This window comes from Eptesicus fuscus, chromosome 20 (genome assembly GCF_027574615.1).
Source record: "Eptesicus fuscus isolate TK198812 chromosome 20, DD_ASM_mEF_20220401, whole genome shotgun sequence".
Lineage (NCBI taxonomy): Eukaryota > Metazoa > Chordata > Mammalia > Chiroptera > Vespertilionidae > Eptesicus > Eptesicus fuscus.
In genome coordinates, this window is record NC_072492.1 from 36,721,327 (window position 1) to 36,742,070 (window position 20,744).

Below are 20,744 nucleotides of genomic sequence, written 5' to 3' on the forward strand. Positions count from 1 at the left end.
CCACCCACGTCCCTGGAATCACATGGCAGTCGATTCCTTGAGATCCTAATCCCATCCCCACCTGCATTTCACAAGTAGGAAGTCAAGGTTCAGAAAAAGAAGAGTGTAGCCCACGGTCACCCAGAGAGTGAGTGGCAGAACCAGGACTAGAACCCCTATCTGAGAACCCAAGTCCTGTGGTCTTGGCACAGCATGGCACTGTGTGATGGGCAGAGGTGGGGGATCTTATTGACCTTTCATCGCCAGTCCCCAGACTTCTCTCACTCCCCACCGCTCCCTAAACCCCAAAGGTAGGTGGCCCTGCTGGGCGGGGCTGCATGGCTCAGTGTCTGTGACTCTCAGCTCCCTCGCCTGCCCTGAGGGACCCCCTCGGCGGGTGGGGAATGTGGGGCTTTGCTGGCAGCCGGGATCCACCGGGCCTAGCTACCTGCTGCGAAGCCAGACAGGTCTGAGCCCCTGCCCTGGGTGGCAGGCATTTAAAATGAAATACAAACAATCGGACCGCGCGCGCAGAGGGCAGAAACCGGGGGCGCCTGGTTCCGGGGCGCCGGCTGGGGAGGCGCGGCTGGCGGCGGGCTCTAATAGGCGTTCTCCAGCTCCGCCTGGTTGGCTTTGGCGCCCCGGGCGCGGGGCCGCAGCTTCCGGCCCTTCTGCGGCCGCGCGGCCTCCGGCCCGAAGTCCTTGAGCTCCGACTGGTTGTGGGAGCGGGTGAGGCGCTTGCACTTGCACGAGGCCACCAGGCGCACCTTGCGCGCGCGGGGCGCCGCGCCGCCGGGACACAGCAGCTGCACCCGCTGCGCGCGGTAGCGGTCGGGGATGCAGCGGAAGTCGGGCCCGTTCGGGCGCCACCACTTGCCCCGGCCGATCGCGTTGGGCAGCAGGCGCGCCGGGCCGCACTGGCCGGAGCACACCAGCTCGGTGACCGGCTTGGCGCTGCGGCAGGACCCGTCGGTCACGTAGCGGGTGAAGTGCAGCTCGCGGCAGCTGTACTCGGACACGTCTGCGGAGAGAGGCGCGAGTGAGGGCAGAGGCCCGGCCCAACCACTCCTCCCGGTCTGGCCAGCTCCCTCCACACCACCTCGCCTTCCCCAAACCCGCCTCTCTCCAGGCGCTTTTGCCCCTGGACATCTATTATGGGAAGGGCCCAGCTGGTGGAAAGATTTCCCCTAAAACTTGGGAGTTCTTTCTTTTTTTCCCCCTGCGGTTCAAATACCGGGTCCATTACTGTGTGATCTTGGGGAAACGACTTAACCTCTCTGTGCTTGCTATCTGTAAAATGGATTGTCCTGAGGATTCCGTGGGTTAATCCGTTACATACACGGTATAATGCAGGGGACACCACCAAGCACGCAGTAAGAGCTGGAAGTGTTGGCTGTTATGAGTTATTATTGCGCTCCAAGGAGGACCTCTTTGCTATACTTAAGTCACACCTGTGCCGCAGGGCCCCTGACCGTGGCAAGGTTGATACTAGCCGCACAATTTGCATGCCTCTGGCTTCTCCCGAATTCCTTTTCCAGACACTTGGGAGGGGCCGTGAGGTGCTGGAGAGAGGAGTAGGGGTTAATTGGAGGTAATAAATCAGGGCAGCTGCTGCGGAGGAGAGGGATGGAAGGGAGGGAGAGAGGAGGAGACGTCATTAGACTTGAAAGGAGCCAAAGGCAGCATGCCCAGCCCCCTCCTTTGCACCGAGAGCACTGAAGCCCAGAGAGGGAAAAGCACTTGCCCAAAAGGCAGAGCTGGGTCTCCAGACTCCACTTCCCTGGGGCCCAGCACCACTTGGCTCCCACATGGGTGGAAGCTGTGTGCACAGGCTGCGCTGGGGCGGGAGGGGGTGTGTGTGCTTTTTACTATAGTTACTCCCCTACCAGAGAGGGACCCAGCTCTGACAAAACCTACAGGTTCAGCTGCCACAAACATGTAAGTACCTGTTGGGCACCAGGTACTCTGCAGGGCACATCTCTCGTTGGTGCCATTTGAATGGACACCTGACGGTGGCACAGGCCTGCTTTCTGGGTGGGGGGTGATTGTTCTCTGAGGCCTGACTTGGTCCCCTGAAGTCACCCTGAGGATGCCTCCTATCGGAGCTTTTTCAATAGCTGGTCCTCCTGTGAGCCCCTGCCCACCCCAAGGGTCTCCAGGGGGACCATTCCCATGTGACACAAAGGGATGAAAATAGTCCTAAGACCACAAACAGAGACGGGGGCAGAGAAGGCCAGGCAGCCGCCCCCAGGCACGGAGAGCACCGCGGTGGGGCCTGCCTTCCTCCCTTCCTCTGGTGGCTGGCCTTCTGGTTTCAGGATTGGCTTGGCTTCCTCGTCCTGCCCCCGGGCTGCCGGGGTGGTGTGTGGGGGTGGCTTATTTGCCCAGGGAAGGAGGCTTTGGGGCTTTCCAAGAATAGTGCCCCAAGGCCAGGCACTTCCTCTGCAGAGGGTGCCTTTGTTTTGAACAAGTGGCTCCCTTGGGGGGGCTGGTGGCCTCTCATGGGAGCCCAGGGAAGTGGACACCTCCTACCTGGGTCCCCTGCAGCCCCGTGGGTGTGAGGCAGGGAGGGTCGGGATGCAGGAGCCTGGGAAGTGGGCTCCTCTCCCACCTGGGCCATGGCCTGAGGGCACTGAGGCCCTCACTCTGAAGTCTCAGCCCGCCCCCGCCCCCAGCCATTCCTGCCAGCTGCAAAGCCAGCTGTGCACAGTGGCCCCCCCCACCCCCCCCCCCCGGCTTCTCTGTGCAGACCTGACCAGGAACCCAGGTGTACCCTCCACGGGGGCCATTGACTTTTCGCTGGGGTCAGGCTCCCTCCCCAGGAATGGGCAAGGCCCGATCTAAGGTGGGGACACAGGACGGATGCTGGGCTCAGTAGACACCTGTGTCTGCTCCCTGCACGGAGGAGGCTGATGCTGCCTCCCCTCCAGGGCCTGGGCCCAGCAGCCACCCACCTTAGAGGCTAAAACGGTGCCTACACTCCCATTCGAGGGCCAGCTCACGAGGCAGACCATGCGCAGGGGGAGCTGATGAGGCGTCTCTCTGTCATCCCTTCCCCACTGCTTTGGGGGGATTTGCTCTGGTTTTTGACCCCCAAGACCCCACCCATCATCCCCCACCAGGGCTGTCTTGGAATTGGATCAGACTGGGTCCAAATCTCAGCCCTTCTAATCACTGCCAGACTACTTAACTTCTGGAACCTCTATTTCTTCACCTTCAAGCTGGGAGTTCACCTCATGGGGCTCCCACATGGACAGTCCTGGGGTGTAGCACATGCACAGCCCACATAGAGCATCTGGCCTCCAGCAAGAGCTTATAGCTGTGAGGCTCCCTTGCCTTGTCCTGTCCCCAGTGATGCTGGCAGCTGCACTGACTCCTGAATCTCAGGAAAGGGTTCCTTGACACCTTCTCCTTTCCCAGCCTGCCCACCTCCATCCTGCCCAGGCTCTCTGCCAGCCCCCTGCCAGCCTCAAGTCCCTGCACTCCATTCCAGGGCTCCATTGGGATGCTCTCCTTCCCTTGCCTCTAGGCAAGACTGTCCCTCCACCCATTGCCAGCAGCACCTGCGGGTCTACCCCAGCCTTCAAGACGTCCCAGAGAGAGCCCTCCCCTCAGAGGAGGCCTGTGCTACAGGTGCTCTCTTCCACCCCATACCTTTGGTCTCAAAGGGGTGGTGGGGAGGCCTCCCTCCATTCTCTGCCCGGTTCATGGTCTTGTTGTTCTCCAGCTCTGGCGGGGGCTCAGGGTACTCGCCCAGCTCCGGGATGATTTCCGTGGCGTCATTCTTGAAGGCCTGCCACCCCTGGGCCTCCACCGCACGGAAGGCTGCGTGCACCAGCAGGCAGACGAGACACAGGGCAAGAGAGAGCTGCATGGTGCCAGCTGGAGGAGGGCACCTGGCCTTCCAGTAGCACAGGCTCCAGTCCCCAGCCCAGGCACGTTTGCCTTTTTAAAGCCCCCTCTGCCTCGTGCCAGCCAATGACAGGCTGGGGCAGGGCTGGCCCCATGCTTCCCTCAGCCCAGGGGGAGGGAACAGGGTGTGCTCAGAGCGAGCCCTCTCCAAAGACTTCTCCTCAAGTGCAGCAAACTCCCAAATTGCTGCCGGTGCTCCCGGTGACCCAGAAAGGGAGGGGGGAGCGGGGGGGGGGGGGGCGGTGGTGGCGTGAGCCTGCTCTCCAGCACCTCCTCTGTGCAGGCGGCTGTGGTTTTCAGATATCACAACGAGCCCCAGCTCTTAATCTCCACTTCCCTGGGCCCCTCGGGCTTTCTCAAAACAAACTTGGCACCAGCTTAACAAAGGAAGCTGCCGTTCTGAGTCCTCCACAGGGCTGAGCCCCGCCGATCCCATTTCTCAGGCCAAGTTCATTTGTAACCCCAACAAATGGCCCTACGGTGTCCATCTGGCCCCCACAGACCCAGGCAGAGGCAGAAGGGCGCTTTTAAAGAAATCTCATTGGTTTCAGTTCCACGAGGCTCAGCATCGATTCAGCTGGCCAAGAAAGCCCCTCCTGGCGTCTTTTGGAAGAAGGCGAGAGAGAGCGAGAACTGAGGGCCACCCGCTTGGCGAGGGGGCGGGGATCTGGTTACCAGGCAGGCTCACAGGCGCTGGCCATGGAGCTCCAGGAGGAAACCCCGGCTCATGCTCCGCAGAGATCCTGCGCACGGTGACAGGCCCTTTTTGGCCAGGACACTCGCTGTGGCTTGCAGGCTGGCGTCCCAAAGGCAGTCATTTCCCGAGCCAGGCTGTGGGCAGGCGTGGCGAGCACAAAGCCCCTGTTCTTAGCAAAAGCCAAGGCCGGCGTTTTTCGTGCTGACATTTTTTTTTTCTTCCTTGTCTCCCAGCCCATTACATGTTTCAAAACCAGCTTTGAGTCCTCTCTGGGGAATCTTACTGGTGCCTGCCTACCACGGGGCGCCTTCCCGGAAGCCCTCCCAGGTCCGGCCAGCCCCCCGAGAAACCCACAGGAATTGCTCCCTGCAGCCCTGGAGCAGAATGAGGGGCCTGGGAGGGGCAGAGGCGGGGAGGAGGTTCACACCTGAGGTGCAGGAAAAGAAAGGAGAGGCGGCGGAAGCTTTCATTGCAGATGGATTGAGGAGGCAGCCGCTCCGGGCCCTGGAGGACACTGGGAAGAGGGCTGTGGCGCAGGCCCCTTGGTATTTCCACCGGGCAGAGTCAGCATGCCCCACCTGCAGAGCATCCGCACGGCCTCTGCCACCTGCCTCGACTTGTGAGTCTGTGGTGTCCATCTGCGGCCATCGGTCCCTCCTCCTTTCCACCATCCATCACTCAACACATGAATGCAGCTGCTCTGACAGTTTTACAAGCCAGACAGAAGCCCCTGCAGGAAGCCTCTCTGATACCTGCTTCCTTCGTCTTTCCTTCGGGGCAGACGAAAACAGCTGTGGCCATTGTTGGGGGTGATCTATCTCTCCCAACAGAGCCTGTGTGTTGTGAGAAGCTGGTCCTTCGTGCCCCCTCCCCTGTCTGTGACCCTCCAGCCTCCTTTCCCCTGGCTCTGGAATGTGAACCGTTAACCCTATTGTGGCCGGACAACTGCCTTCTTGTCCTGGACTTCGGAGAGGGCCGTGCTGATGCCCGGAGGCCCCGGGCTGGCCGGGATGGATGCTGGAGCCCCACCTGCTGTTGGAAGATGCAGGCCCATCGCATGAACCGGAGACGTGGGGACCATCCTTGGGACGCTTCTGCCACCTGCTGGACGTAAAAGGAGAAGCCGGCTCCCGGAGGATGGCGAAGGTCAGGGTTTTATTTATTTCATTATTTTGTTTGAAACTAATGTTTAAAAGAGAGAGAGAGAGAGATTGAAGAAGCCAGTGGACTTGAATCTCTAAATTATCTCCAAACTTTTGATGTATTCTCTGCCAATGTAGAGCCATGCTTTCCGCAGAATGGCTCCGAGACAACCCGGCTATGATGCCATCTGCTGTTGGTTTTAAATCCTCACCCGAGGATAGGCTTCCTTTTTTGGTTTTTGTTTCTCTTAGTTCTCACCGAGGATATTCTTTCCATTTATTTTTATAGAGATTGGAAGGGAGAGAGGGAGGGTCGGAGGAGAGAGAGAGGAACATCAATGTGAGAGAGAAGGTCAATTGGTTGCCTTCCAGATGTGCCCTGCTGGGGATCGAACCTGCAACTTTTCAGTATATGGGACAATGCTCCAGCCAACTGAGCCACACTGGCCAGGACACCATCTGCTTTTTAAAAAATATATATTTTATTGATTTTTTTACAGAGTGGAAGGGAGAGGGATAGAGAGTTCGAAACATCGATGAGAGAGAAACATCGATCAGCTGCCTCCTGCACACCCCCCACTGGGGATGTGCCCGCAACCAAGGTACATGCCCTTGACCGGAATCGAACCTGGGACCCTTCAGTCTGCAGGCCGACGCTCTATCCACTGAGCCACATGGGCCAGGGCACCATCTGCTTTTTTACTTAACGTCAATTCACCTTTATATTTACCCAGTCCACAAGCTTGTCGTTCGGAGCTAGGCAACACTGCAGAAGGCAGACCTCTGGGTTTTAGCCGACTTCCGTTGTGGGTAGTTTAAGTTACATCCAACGTTCCCCTATCCTCAGTACAGTTGCTATGAACATCCTGTACAAAGTAATTTTTCAAATTAAACTTTTAATTTGGAGATCGTTGTAAACTTACATGTACTTGTAAGGAATCATTTTTCTAGGATATACTTAATAGTGGCTTCCTCTGAGGAGGATTGAAGGTTTGGGGTAGGAGATTTACTTTTCATTTATAAGCCTTTTGTATTGTTTGAGTTTATTACTATGTATTACTTAAAATGTTTTAACAATTAGACTTAAAAAAACACCTTTACCAGTGTTATATCTTAGTGCCCTGCCTCAAGATTTTGTGTAAAAATATAAAGATTATGTTGCCACAGCGGTCTGACAAATGAGTTAGTCTACGTGCCTCTACGTGAAGGCCAGAGAGGCTCTTTTGCGGTCCAGACTTTGGGAATAAAGGCACCCAACTCTGAGTCGTTTATTCAGAGGGGAAAAGGCAGTGCTTATGGTAGGGGGGGATCATGCTAATGGTGGGATTTAAAGGATCTGGGGTCAGGGATATGTCTTGGGACTGTCCCTTTGCAGGATAACAAATCCTAAAATGCCACCCAGTCATCTTCACGTGAGGCCACCTTGAGACTGTCACCCCAACCCCCTACTTTCTTAGAACCATACATCTTACCTCCCTCATTAGGGGTGGGCCCTTGCACTCAAGAATATTCCACTCTATTATACCTCAATAAATCTGAATTTTTTAAATGAAATAAATAAAAAATACTTGCTAACACAGGACATTTCTGGTACTGGAAGGATGCTCAGCAAATACCTACTGTCTAAACGTGATCAGCGTGGAACCTATAACTCGCTCAGGAGGGCCAATGTTTAGATGATTCTTTTTAAAAGTTAGAAAAAGCAAACATAAAAGCACCTAACTGTGATAAGGACCAAAAAGAGACCATTTCTTGGTAATATAAGACATTTATTTTGGTTACAGTATTAGTATTTTAACACTGATTTGTGATATAACAGACATTAAACTTCTTTTAAAAAACAATTTAATACCTTCCCCTTTTCTGTCCAGAAAATTCGCACTTTCACAAATTACCCTGAGAGCTGACAGGAGGGAAGGTAAGCTTCCAGCCAATCGGCTCTCCCCGCCGGAGACGGCCTCTAACCCAGAGTTAACATCTTGACGCGGAAGGACATCACTGTTGGCTCTTGAGCGATACTTGCCACCGGTTTTATGACTGGAAATCTCCTGCGAGAAAAGCTTATATCTTTATGATATGATCAGTGCTTATTCTGATTAAAACATTAGCATCTTAACATTAACTTGTGACACAGAAGGCACCAACGTTCATTTTCGAACCATCCGTCACCCCGGGTGGAACGCAGCGCCACCTGCCGGTCACCGTATTGACATACCCTCTAACTTCCTGGTGGTGGTCCATTCCAAGTGGGGATTCTTAGGAAACCCTAGTGTCAGAGCCAAAGGGACCTTAGAGGCCTTCTAGATGAGTCCCCTTGTTTTGTAGATGCTGATTTATGCTCTCCAGGTAAGTCAGAGTGGCAGGGAAACAGACCCGCCGGAGGCACGTGCACTGCTTTAGATGGAGGAGACGCTTGGTGCTCTAATTTGGGGGTCTGCTAGTGGAAGAAAGGGATCAGGTCAGGGGAGGGAGGGAGGGCACCCTGAGTTCCTATTCCATCACTTCCCGGGGGTGAAGCTGTCCAGAAACAGCTTCCCCTCGGCACTGAGCACGTGTTGACTCTTACTTACTCAAAGAACTAGGAGCTAAATCTTGTGAAGTAACTATGGGGATTCTGAGACTACAGACTATCAAGAAATCCAAGTTGCCAGCATAAAAGTAGTCCCAACGTAAAGGCAGTAATTCTCCCACGGACTGTTTCCCCTCAGGGCCCCACGGACAGGCCTTCAAGAGCTCCCGAGTAGCTGTGGCTGTCCTGTGGGGTGACCACGGCCTGGGTGTGAGGGGAGCCTGGGCCCCATATCCTGAGCCTCTGCCAGAAGTGGAGCAGAAAGCTCTGACTTAGGGATGCTACATGTGTCCTGGAAGAAGAGTCACACATTCGAACCCAATCTTTCACTTCCTGCTCCTGGAGCACGGATGGCTTTGTGCCAACTTTCTCACCCTCCTCTGTACCTCCCTTGGCACCACAGCTTGAATCGTTGTACTGTCCACAAAGCTAGCTGGCCCTTGCACACATGGGCTGGGTCAAGGGCAGGTGCAGCACACCTGGACACGGCCTGTGGGGGGCGGGGAGGAGGAGAGGGCTCATTTCTTGAGGAGGAGTGTCGTATGAGAGAAAGAATTCAGCTTCAGGAAGCAGCAAACCTGAAATATGGCATCAATTCTGCCTTAAACTGGGCAATGTAGGGGGTCATGTCCTTAATCACCCTGAACCCCGGCTCCTTTTTCTTGTAAGGTAACAATACACGAGTATCCACCAACTAGGGTTATTGGGAGGATCAAGTTAGATTAAGTGGGAGGGTTATCTGAAAACCGAGGTACAGAGTTTCGATGATGGCCATTTCACTGGGGTGGCTCTATCTGGGCAGCCGGCATCTGAAAAAGATCCTGGTGTGTTCAGGGCTGCTGTGGTCACAGAGAAAAGCGCAGTCCAGGCTGCACAGTGCTGCCCCTGCTGCGATAGAGACCTCGACGCCTGCGAGTGAGTTCCAAAGGCACGCCTGCTTCTCCTTGTCCTGGCAGAGAGCTCCTGGTCGACTGAGAAAGGCACATTCCACACCTCCACGTGCTAACACTGCCTGGATTTAAACTTAAAACAACTTTAAATATTCCACAAAAGTCCCTGATATTCCATTTCAGGCAAGACTCCCTTGCAAATCTTTGCAAGTGATCCTACCACAAGTTCAGGATTCTGGGAGCCTGATACACCCACCAGAACAATGCCCTACATATATTTGGTGCTCAAAAAAAAAAAAAAAAAAAAAAGTTTAATTCCACAGACTTCTAATAGACACCTATGTGCTGGGTGTTGCGGGCATGGCTGTTAGGGAACCTGTATACAGGACGGTATCACTTTCCATGACGACAATCATGCAAAGTTCTAACAAGACTGCTGAAAAGAAAACCCTATATTCTGACAAATGGGCGCACACACGTGTGAGCTAGTGCATTCCTAGAAAAAAGTTGTTTCTTTTTGTTTGTTTGCTGGCTGGCTTGCTCTACCACCAATAAAGGCTCCATTTGGACGCTCCGTCATGCTTCATTTCTGCCTGGCTGAGTCATTTTTGCTCCGAAGGGCCCGGGATCTTTTCTGGCACCAGAGAGCCGTAAGAATGACCTGACCGTGGGCAGGGTGAGCGCCTGGGACCGTTCATCTCCGTGCTCGTCCATCCTTTGGCTGTGTTTCTGAGACACACACCCCCATACACACACACACACACGCACACGCGCACACGCACACACTGTAATTGGCCAACTTCCTCCTCCTGTTCTTGGAATAGCAACCGAGACAAAAAGCAGCTAGCACGAGTGGCTTGGGCTCGCCAACACTATAATTCAGGACAAAACCCTTGTAATTCTCCAAATGGTGGGGTTTTTAAATAGGCTGGACTTCAACACCCTGTTTTCTAAAAAAGAAAAATAAACGGTGCACAAACCAGGAAACTGAGAGCAGTCCCAGGGCAATATCCCCGGGGATTCGGACCTCGAGCCTCCCAAGGGTTCACATTTTAGAAACTGCCGATTCAGGAGAGACCTCCAGGGGAAACGGTTTGCCTGCCCGAGGGCCTCTTCGTCTGTCTCGGCATCTTTAATCCTAAGGGGACAGTTCAAATGTGGTCTCTCCGTGTGAATTCCACCCACTCACAACGGACGGCTCCCCCACGCCAGCCTCACACTTCACCGAGTGCCTCTGCCTACAAGCAGGGGATGGGCGGCTGCAAGGAGCCAGGGGGAGACACCTGGGGGGGAGGGGGGGCCCGAGTTTGCATAGTTCCTTTACAAGGCTCGAGGTGCTACAGTCCCCACTCAGGACAGGACCCAGGGGTAAGGAGTCGGGGCGGTCAGGAGGGCCCCTGTGAGCGTCTCAGGCCCCGCACGTCCACAGACCTGCCCTGGCTCACCCAGAAGCATGCACGTCACAGGTCTTCCCCCTCTGCGACCCCACCTCAGGGAGAGGACACCATAAATTGCAGGCACAGGACACACCAGGGAGCAAGACTGTCCCTTAGCAAGCTTCTTTATGTGTTCCCCAGGGGGAGAGAGGCCCAGGGCCGTGTTGGAACAGATTTGTGGGCAAGTGCCTGGTGATGCTGGGAGCAGGGTACATTGTGTTTCCTAAACGTGGCAGCTAGGGACACCCCAGCCAGGGCTCCCCGTGTCCGGCCTCTAGAGAAGAGGCCGCTGGGGTGCCCTAGAGTTTCAGCTTCCCCTCCTTGACTAGTCTGTCATTGAGCTGGCAGAGCTGGGCCAGGAAACCGTCATTGGGGCCGATCTCACGGTTCTGTCTCACGATGCTCAGGGCAGACTTGACATCCATCTTCTGACGCATCATGAGGTATGCGATAACGAGAGTTGGGGAGCGGCTATACCCCTCACGGCAGTGGACCAGCACACGGCCTGTAAGAAATGGGGTGACACGGTGAGCTGGGGCCATCCGATCGCACCATGACTTCTAGTCAAAATTCTTCCAGCAGATGCAAATGACAAGTACAAGGCGAGGCCCTTCTGTACCCACCAGAACAGCTCAAATGAGAAAGACAGAAAACACAAAGCATCAGGGAGGATGCAGAGCAGCCAGGACGCTGACGTGTAGCTGGGGAGGGGGTGCAAGTTGGCACATCACTTTGGGAAACTGAGAAGCAGTATCTACTACTCAAGCTGGACCCATGCATCCCCTATGGCCCAGCAATTCCGCCCCAGATCCATGCCCAGCAGGAATGCGCACCCGCGTTCACCAAAAGACATGCACCCGAACGCTCAGAGACAGCACTATTCACAACAGTCCCCGTGTGGAGACTCCCCAAGGCTCATCAATGGCAGGATGGATAAAGAACAAGAATGTACAATCCCCCACGCATGTCAAACTCGCAGCCGGCGGGCCGCATGTTTGACATGCTTGATGAAGTTATCAGAAACCACATGGATGAGACACACCAATAGGATGTGTATGATGCCACAGATTAGGAGAACACCCTGGCTGATGTATGCCGTTAGAAGTCTGGATAGTGGTAAAGAGTTAGGAGCAGAGGGATTTAATACTGGACACGTGGTAGACTTCCTGGGGTGCTGGTTGTGTTATTATCTCTTGATCTGGGGGTTGGTACATGGGTGTGTGCAGTGCACTGATTTACATACTTGTGACATGGCCACTTCTCCATTATGAATCTTGTATTTCAGTGCAAAGCAAAACATGGAAACAACCTGAATGTCCATCAACAGGTGAATGGGTAAACAAATTGTGGTACAGCTATATGACCAAATACTACTCGGCATTAAAAAGGATGGACTATTGCCCTAACCGGTTTGGCTCAGTGGATAGAGCGTCAGCCTGCGGACTGAAAGGTCCCAGGTTTGATTCCCGCCAAGGGCATGTACCTCGGTTGTGGGCACATCCCCAGTAGGGGGTGTGCAGGAGGCAGCTGATCGATGTTTCTAACTCTCTATCCCTCTCCCTTCTTCTCTGTAAAAAATTTAAAAATCAACAAAATATATATTTTTTTTAAATAAAAAGGATGGACTATTATCCATGCAACAACATGGATGAAACACGAAGTACTTATGCCGAGTGAAGGAGGCCAGACCAAAAAGGCGTGCATGCTGTGTAATTCCATTTATATAAAAATCTACTGGATGTACTGGTGTCCAGTGATAGAAAGCAGATCAGTGGTTGCTTAGGAATGGAGGGGACAGAGGGCGGAAGGGAGCGGTCACGAAGAGACAGAGAAAATGTGGGGGGTGATGGATATGCTCACTATCTTGGTTGTGGTGCCGGTTCCACAGTGTATACATATGTCAAAACTTGCCAAATCACACTGTGTGTAGTTTATTCAATGTCAGTTATATCTCAACAAAGCAGTTAAAAAATAAAAGGAACCCAACTCTCAAATGCAAAAACAAACCAAGACAAAAAAAATCAAACACACCATTTCATGGCGCCCCAAATGGCCCGCAACGCCTTGCAGCATCTGGCCCCCACCTGGCATGGTTATCTCCTCCTCTCCCTCTTCTATTCCTAGCACCCTGTCCCCCAAAGCACAGCTCTATTTTCCCAATGCCTCCCAAAGCAGGAGGGGGAGTCCTCCGCTTTCCTGCCCATTCTCTCTCTGGCCAGCGTACCCTAAGTCCCCAGAGTGGGGCTTTCCCTGCCCGGCCCTGCTCACGGGACCAGTTGCAGAACGGCTGCCTCACCGCCGGGAACGCTCAGCACAGCCAGGGCTCCCAGGCCAATGTGGAAGAGGAGAGTTCAAAGCCCACCCTTCCAGGCCCCACCCAAACGCCGCCTCCTCAGGGAAGCCTCCCTCGATATCGGGGCTGCAAGTGACTGTTCCCTCCTGAACACCCCTGGCCGTCTCCCTAACTCTCCAAAATGATGGCCCCCGACTCCCCCGAGCCCTGAACACTGTGGGAGGACAGCGAGTTTCTGTGGACTCACTTGGCCATGGCCAATCTCAGAAGCATTGACACTTGGCATTAGAGCCCATGGAATTCATTTTGGTCCCTTATTCAGGAATCGCTTGAAGTGTCCCTGCTCTGTGCCCAGCGCTACATCAGGTGCTGCGGAGATGCCGGAAACCGACCATTGTCTCACTAATAGAAAGATGTGGAAGGCTGGTCAACCTTGAAGCTCTGAAAGGTCAGAGCCAGCCACTCCCTATCTAATTGACAATGGTAACTGAGGCAACTTCCCCATCAAATAATCATGTAAATCCTTACTGATATGATAATCCGCTTATTACCTGCCTAAGGGCTATGGGTGTATCCCATAGTCTCAATAAAAGGGATAGCAAGGCCAGAGCCTAGTGGTAGTCCTCCCACTAGAGGTGGGCTCCCGCCTGGCCCCCCAATATCGCCAAATTAAATTTCTTCTAGTCTCTTTCATTTGTGTGCGGCCATTCTCCAGAACCCGAACCCTGAACCACGCGGGACGTGAAAGGGGCTCCCACATGGAGATAGACACGAGAGACACAGTGGACCCAGCCTGAGGGCAGGTGTCATGGAGGAGAGGACACAGGCCCAGGGCTAACCCTCACAGTAGGGTTTGCCAGAGGACAGCGTCAGGAGAGGCAGGGAGAACTTTCCAGACTGATGACCTAGGCCAGTGGTCGGCAAACTGCGGCTCTCGAGCCACATGCGGCTCTTTGGCCCCTTGAGTTTTTAGCAAAGGCCAGCTTAGGAGTACCCTAATTAAGTTAATAACAATGTACCTACCTATATAGTTTAATTTTAAAAAATTTGGCTCTCAAAAAAGAAATTTCAATCGTTGTACTGTTGGTATTTGGCTCTGTTGACTAACAAGTTTGCCGACCACCGGCCTAGGCCACGTGAGCTAAGGCAGGTGATCACCAAAAGGCAGGGTATGTTCCTAGTTGTGTGAAAAGAGGAAACAAAGTCAGAACTCTAAGTTCCCTGAATGGGTGCCCAACCAATGCACAAGAGCAACATCCATCCCCTTCACTGGGACCCTTGTTCTCATCCGCACAGGAGCTCGGACAGTGGAGTGGAGGGGGTGACACAGGCCGGACCATGACGACCACGAAAGGCCTGATGGTCAAGTCTGCAGATTCCCCGGGAGCTCAAACGTCCCTCCTGGGCCCCGACCATGACCTAACCAGCCGCGTCTAGTGAACTCGGTTCCCTGACGATCATCTCAGTGGGGAAGCCGCTGGCACAGGAAGGATCCGTGTAGCAGAGGCAGGCTAGCATCAGGGGGACGGGGTCGATCACACCTCAATGGGGGTCACTTCCCCTGGGTAGTTTTGGGGTGGGGAGGAAGGACGAGGCTGGAGGCAGCATGAAGGTAAAGACAGCTGCTGAGAGGAACAGCTGAAAGCAGAAAGGGCGAGTGGCCCAGCCCACTCAGCAGATAGCTGCCCTGGCCTTCTAGGGTTTCTCTCGGGCATGCCCTGCCCCGCTGCCCGCGCCTCAGCAGGTCTGCTTCAGTCTTACCTTACGTTTGGGAGCTGCAGGACGCATTTAAAACCTGACTTGAAGACCTGGCGTGTGGGCTGCAGTGTGCTGACCCCCAGCCTAAGCCAATCATGGCCGCCCATTCCCCTCGGCAGGCACTCACTCACATCACCCAACTCTAGCCAGTGAGATGCGAGGGAAATCGCACTGGAGGATTTCTGGGGGATGTTTTATTTGCTCTTAAAAAATGAGAGAACCTGGCTGGTGTGGCTCAGTGGCTGAGCATCGACCTATGAACCAGGAGGTCATGGTTCAATCCCCCGGTCAGGGCACCTGGCCAGGTTGGTGGACTCGATCCCCAGTGGGGGGCGTGCAGGAGGTAGCCGATCAATAATTCTCTCTCATTGTTGATGTTTCCATCTCTCTCTCCCTCTCCCTTCCTCTCTGAAATCAATTTAAAAATATATATATATATTTTTTAATGAGAGAAACATGAGGAAGGGGTGGCTGCTGCATCTTTTGCTGCGTTTTGTCCTGTTGGGAAGCGGTAACCAGAATGCTGCAGCATCTTGAGACCCTCAGGGGAGTGCTCAGCACTTCTTATCATGGGAAGGAAATCTTCGTTACTGAAGCTCTTTGAATTGGGGGCGGGGGAGGGGGCGCGCAGTGCTGGAAATGAGCCCTGTCCAAGTCAAATCAAACACAAGGACCCCGAGGCTGCCACGGTGTGCAAGGTTTGTACATCTTGTGTCACGTGGGGCCACTTGACAGACTTAAAGCTCTCAGTCATTCATCACAGGAGACAGGAAGCAAGAGGTTTGCCAAGAAAAAGTGCACTCAAAGCCGCCTCCCTTTGGAGGGAAAATACTTTCAAACAATAAAGATAAATTTTAAAAAAAAGCTGCCTCCCATTGTTTCCGGGGTGGGGGTGGGGGGCAGGTTCCTTACCATTGTTTTGAGCCAAGGCCTGGTCAATGAAGTCTGCAGCCCTTTCAAAGTAGACGCTAAGGTTGAACTCCTGCGTGTCGTTGGCCTTGATGCCCAGGTAGGTGATGCCAGAGTCCTTGTAGAAGTTGGCATTGGTGTTGACGTGCATGAAGGACCTGCCCTCAGCAGCATTCAGGACGTGGGTGATGCCCAGTTTCTGCAGCTTTGGGATGTCTTGAGCCACAGACCTAGACAGGGGACATCAACAGGGGATGCTTAACGGACCAACTGGCAATCCCAGGGGGAGGAAGATGGAGAAGATGCTAAGCCTCTTGGCAAACAAGAAACCCTCCATGCTCTGGTGCTGCCAGAGCTTCTCCTCATCTGGTGCCCCTCGTGCCTCACCCCAGCTGTCCCTCACCCCAGCTATATCTAATTACCAGGAGCTGCCCCAAATAGACTGGTTTCATGCCTGAGCTGCTCCGCCTAGAATGCCCTTCTCCATGGACATGCACCCTCTCGTTTTTCGCCACTCTCTGCAGTACCAGTGTTTCTTGATTTCCTCCCTTCCATTCGGCATCATGCTCCCCATACGGTGGTGGTGGTATAGCCAAATGGCTAAGAATGGGCTCTGGAGCCAGACTGCCTGAGTCTGAATCCAGCCCTGCCACTTACCAGCCAGGCAACATTGAGCACGTCACTTAACCTTTCTGTGACTCGGTTTCCCTGTCTGTAAAATGGGGATGATAACAGCACCTGACCCCTGGGATTTGTGAATGCTAAACGAGGCCTATTCTATCCTATAGACAGAGCCAGACACTGAATCAGCGCTCCTATTCTAACACTTGACTGTGCTCATTTGTTTCATGTCCAGGCAGTGAGCTCTGTGACGGAAGAACCATATCTGCTTCAGGTCTGTATGCCCAGCACCTGCGATGGCACCTGGCACCGAGTAGCTGCTGAATGAACATGTGGTACATCAGCGAAGAAGAACGAACTCGGCATATCCCGGGCTGCCTCCTTCCTTGGATGGCAGCCTCCTCCCATCCCCCGGAGGGACCCTTCCTGCCACGGTCCACTAGCCACGTTGCTGATGCTTTCTTGGGTGAGTCAACACGGGGAGCCACGGCCCCAACAGGACTTACGGAGGTTACAACACATGTGATCTGAATAGTCAAAGGGCTCCTTTATTTCATCTCACAACAACATCCCCATTCAAACAGCCTCTTACATGTTACCGAACGCCTTGTCCTACAGGATCCGGTTTGCCTGTCACAGCCTGTGAGGAAGGCAGGACAGAGCGTCAACTCCGGCCTGACAGGACAGCAGAAGGGGGTGCATGTGCTCCCGTGGGCTGCTGAGCGGCGGAGCGGGGAGGAGACCTCCTTTCCCCTGACACCAGCTGCTCTGTCTTCCCCCTCACTCTGCCTCTCACGCCCACGTCATTGCAAATCCCGACACCCGGAAAACGTGGCTCACCCAGGCTCCTCTCTGCCCGCTGAGCCCTGATCAGGAGCCCTGGTTTTGTTAAGGGGGTCCCGATGGGTGGGGGAACACTAGGTACTCAGTCAATCCTCTCTGCCGGGCGCCAGACACGCCCCTGGCTAAGTCAAGGTCAGATCTGCTTAGAGGGCAAGGAGAGTGTTTTCTACAGCGGCCGCCAGCACTAGCCACTCCGGCTACCGCTAGGCGGTCACAGTCTCAGTTTCCAGTTGGGAAGTGGTGACAACTGAACGTGCCAGGCTGCCCAAGAGATCAAGGTCTCCGAGGGTGCCAGGGCCGCTTGGGTGGCTGAGAGGCGGTCACCCTCAGAACTCTGCGATCACTACAGCCTTTGGCTGTGACCCGAGGGCTCTGTTTGATCTATCCCTACTCATGGCACTAGTGGCTCATTACAAACAAACAATAGAATAACTTTGAAGAGTCACTATCATTCATCTCCTTCCCCTAATACTAATTCATTCAACATTCAATAAATTGACCATTATCATTCCAGTCACTACTATGAGCGAGCACTGTACACTGCCTGACACATGGGTACTCAATATAGTGAGTGAACGATGCCATGAATGAGGCTGGGACCTGCCTTATGCACCCCTTCAAGCTCCAAGATGACCCCCATTTCTGTGGCAGTTCTTGGCATCAAGTCTCAGTCCAGGCCCCAGAGAATATTGACACGAGAAAGACACTGACCCTGTCCTCACACTCCCTCAACCACTTGCTTGGTTGCCACTGTGTGTGTGTGTGTGTGTGTGTGTGTGTGTGTGTGTGTAAAACAAGAGAAGGGGAGTAGTTCTGGGTTTCTAAAATGCAGTCCCGCCCTAACTGGTTTGGCTCAGTGGATAGAGCGTCGGCCCGCAGACTCAAGGGTCCCAGGTTCGATTCTGGTCAAGGGCATGTACCTTGGTTGCTGGGCACATCCCCAGTAGGGGGTGTGCAGGAGGCAGCTGATAGATGTTTCTCTCTCATCGATGTTTCTAACTCTATCCCTCTCCCTTCCACTCTGTGAAAAAATCAATAAAATATTTTTTAAAAAATAAAATGCAGTCCCCAGGCCCATGGTTCTCAGGGCGTTGGTAACTGGGTCCTCAGGGTCTTCTGAAAGGCCAGCCTGAGCCTCCCAACGCTGTACAGACTTGGCAATCTGGTCTTTGCCTCGGGCTGGTATTTCAGCCCCTCTCAGAATGGTTAACACGGGTCTATCCCGCTGCTGAGAATTTCTTACTAGGAATCTGGCTAGCAGGAAATGAGAAAACCAATTTAAGAACTCGTAAGTGATAAATAATGCATTTCCTGGTCGTGAGAAGGTGGAAAGCCTTTTCTAAGGGATGGCTCAGGTCCTTATGGGGTTTATCCTTGGATCATTCCAGAATCCATGTACATCAAACCCTATCTGGAAGGTGGGAGAAGGAGCGAGGAAACCCTGGCCCAGCTCTCTGGATGCCCCCTCATTTGGGGTATTTCGATTCCCAGATCTGGACTTGCCCAGCCGGGAAATATTCCACGCCCGAATTGTGACGTCAGCCCGTTGCCATGGCAGCGAAGGCAGACATTCCGCGGTGACCTCACTGCAGAACCAGGCAGCAGTCACATGACGCGCCGGCCCGAGTCCGGCCGGGCGACCGAGACCACCTGTTAGTGAACACGGTAGCCCGACCCCACCCGAGGCCGAGTGCCCAGCGGGTGGCGGCTGCGGGCCGCACGTGGCGCTGGCCGAGCGGCGCCCCCAGGCTCTGCGCGCGCCCGGAAGGGAAGGACCACGCGGGGCCGGGGCGGGGACCAGCCCCTCCGCCCCCCGCGTGGGGTGGGCGGCGACTCCAACCCACGCTCAGCCCACGCCGAGCCCCGGCTCAGTCCCGGCTGCAGCTCGGAAGGGGCGACCCCGCCCCGTCTCCCCCAACCCGCAGTCGCCGACGCCCCCTCCCCAGCTCCCGGGTGGGCGATGCGCTCCGGGGAGGGCCCAGCGGGGCTGGGACTCGGAGCGGCGACTCACGCGTTGCCGACGTAGACCCTGGGGGTGACCTCGTTGCAGGGCTGGCTCGGGAGGCTGTAGCAGCCGCTGCCGTCCGAGAGCAGGTCGTTGAGATCTTGCACGGAGAGCTCGAACGGGCCCGACATGGCGGCGTCCGGGCCCTGCACGCCGGGGCGGCAACCAGCAAGGGAAGAGCGGCCTGGTCAGCGGGGCGGGAGCTCCCGAGCCCGGGCCCGCCCCTCCCCGCCCCGGAGGCGGGTCCGCCGCGCCCTGGAAGCCGCGGATCACCGGCGGCCACACGCGATCCGCCGCCGGGAAGGACGCGCGCCGCCCAGCACCCAGCGAACCTCAGGAAGCCCTCGGGGCGCGTCCCCAGGGGCGGAAACGCCCGCACTCCTGCGTTGGGGCGGGGCGGGGAGGGGGCGGGGGGCGGTCCTATCCCACCCGGTATCATCACAAACTGGGAAGTGCGGTAACTCCATCAGATCAAATGCGAGGCTCAATAAACGTTCCTATGGACCCGGCTACACCCGAGTGTCGCTTATTTTTTTCAGATTACCGGGGTTCCGCTTGTGCGCTCCGACTTCCTACTGCGCACCAGCAGCCCTGGCACCCCCGGGAGCCTGTCAGACGGTCTGCCCCCGCTCAGGCCCTACGAAGCTTACAGTGTTAGAAGCCCGATTCTGGGGCACATTTCTTTCTACATTCATTGAGGGTCAGCCTGGTGCATAAATAAAGGCGTGGGCTCTGCGCAACCAGCCTGGGCATTCTGGTTCTGTTCAATCATTTAATCCCTCTGAGCCTGTTTGCTGAGAAAAAGAAAAACGGGGGTGATCGTACTGGTTCCTAGCTCCTAGGGCTGATTGGAAGATTAAAGGCACTTAAGGAGAGAGCCCGGCACTAACACTGAGCACCGAATAGGGGCTGGTTCTCCCTCTCCATCAGCACATGTGTGAGGCCCCCCTAGGTGCCACGCCCTGTGCTGGTGTGGAGAGGAGCCTTAGTGGAGGTGAATCCACATGGAGCAGCTGCGGGCTGCCGTAGCCACAGAAGGTCAGACAATCCTGAGATCTCACGAGGAGCAAGACACAGTCTCTGTCCTCCCCATCTGCCAGGAAAATGGTAGGTTCACCTCCCCATCCATCCCCGCCCCCCTCCCTCCACAAAGCAGATGTGGCCCGGGGATTCAGGAAACCCAGGTCTGAGCCCAGCTCTGCCTCTAACGTGGCTGCTGCTCTGGATTTCAGTTTCCTCTGAAACTGAGCAAAGAGAGGAAATTGGATTATCAGTCAGAGAATCAATCATTCATCTCCCCCAAAAGCTTATGGGCTCACACTTTCAAGGGAACCATTGCTGTGGAGGCTACTTAGCTTATAGCCTAAGGTATGTAACCAAGGCTGGCTTTCTCCACTTCCACCCCCACCCCCTCGCCCCGGGACCCCCACCCACCCCCACCCCAGCACCCCCCTCCCCCCATAGCGTACCTGGTAGCATCTGCACTCAAGGCAGGTGAAAATGCTCCTGAGGTCCTCACTCCTCATCTTGACTTGGGCCTGGGTTAGCTTTCAAAAGAGAAGCCAGGGACAACTAGGCCTGCTCTGCCGCTGCTCCTCCTTCCCCGGGACCTGTCCCTGATGTCACAACGGGGTAACTATGACAACCCACCATAGGGACAGCCAAGTACCTCACAGAGAAGCCTCGCTGC

The 20,744-nt window shown here is 54.9% G+C and overlaps 2 protein-coding genes across 2 annotated transcripts; both read right to left on the reverse strand.

The window, feature by feature from the left end:
* Positions 1-578: 578 nt before the first annotated feature.
* SOST (sclerostin) lies at positions 579-3,853 on the reverse strand. The gene is made up of 2 exons (XM_008149295.3): positions 3,634-3,853; positions 579-1,000 (listed from the first exon to the last, which is right to left on the reverse strand). The coding sequence occupies exons 1-2, from the start codon at positions 3,851-3,853 to the stop codon at positions 579-581; spliced, it is 642 nt and encodes a 213-aa protein (XP_008147517.1).
* Positions 3,854-10,732: 6,879 nt separating this feature from the next.
* DUSP3 (dual specificity phosphatase 3) lies at positions 10,733-20,649 on the reverse strand. The gene is made up of 4 exons (XM_008149294.3): positions 20,524-20,649; positions 19,061-19,200; positions 15,589-15,815; positions 10,733-11,130 (listed from the first exon to the last, which is right to left on the reverse strand). Exons 1-4 carry the CDS (start codon positions 20,578-20,580, stop codon positions 10,925-10,927), a joined length of 630 nt encoding a protein of 209 aa, XP_008147516.2. The 5' UTR covers positions 20,581-20,649; the 3' UTR covers positions 10,733-10,924.
* Between the last annotated feature and the right edge of the window lie 95 nt (positions 20,650-20,744).

What these genes read in the sequence shown, in the direction of transcription:
- SOST (XM_008149295.3), bottom strand. Translation starts at nt 3,853, where the DNA reads ATGCAGCTCTCTCTTGCCCTGTGTCTCGTCTGCCTGCTGGTGCACGCA. An exon ending in CCACCCCTTTGAGACCAAAG is followed by an intron (nt 1,001 to 3,633) that starts GTATGGGGTGGA and finishes CTCTCTCCGCAG; the next exon opens with ACGTGTCCGAGTACAGCTGC.
- DUSP3 (XM_008149294.3), bottom strand. Translation starts at nt 20,580, where the DNA reads ATGAGGAGTGAGGACCTCAGGAGCATTTTCACCTGCCTTGAGTGCAGA. An exon ending in TTGAGTGCAGATGCTACCAG is followed by an intron (nt 19,201 to 20,523) that starts GTACGCTATGGG and finishes CCCGGCGTGCAG; the next exon opens with GGCCCGGACGCCGCCATGTC. An exon ending in AGGGTCTACGTCGGCAACGC is followed by an intron (nt 15,816 to 19,060) that starts GTGAGTCGCCGC and finishes TCCCCTGTCTAG; the next exon opens with GTCTGTGGCTCAAGACATCC.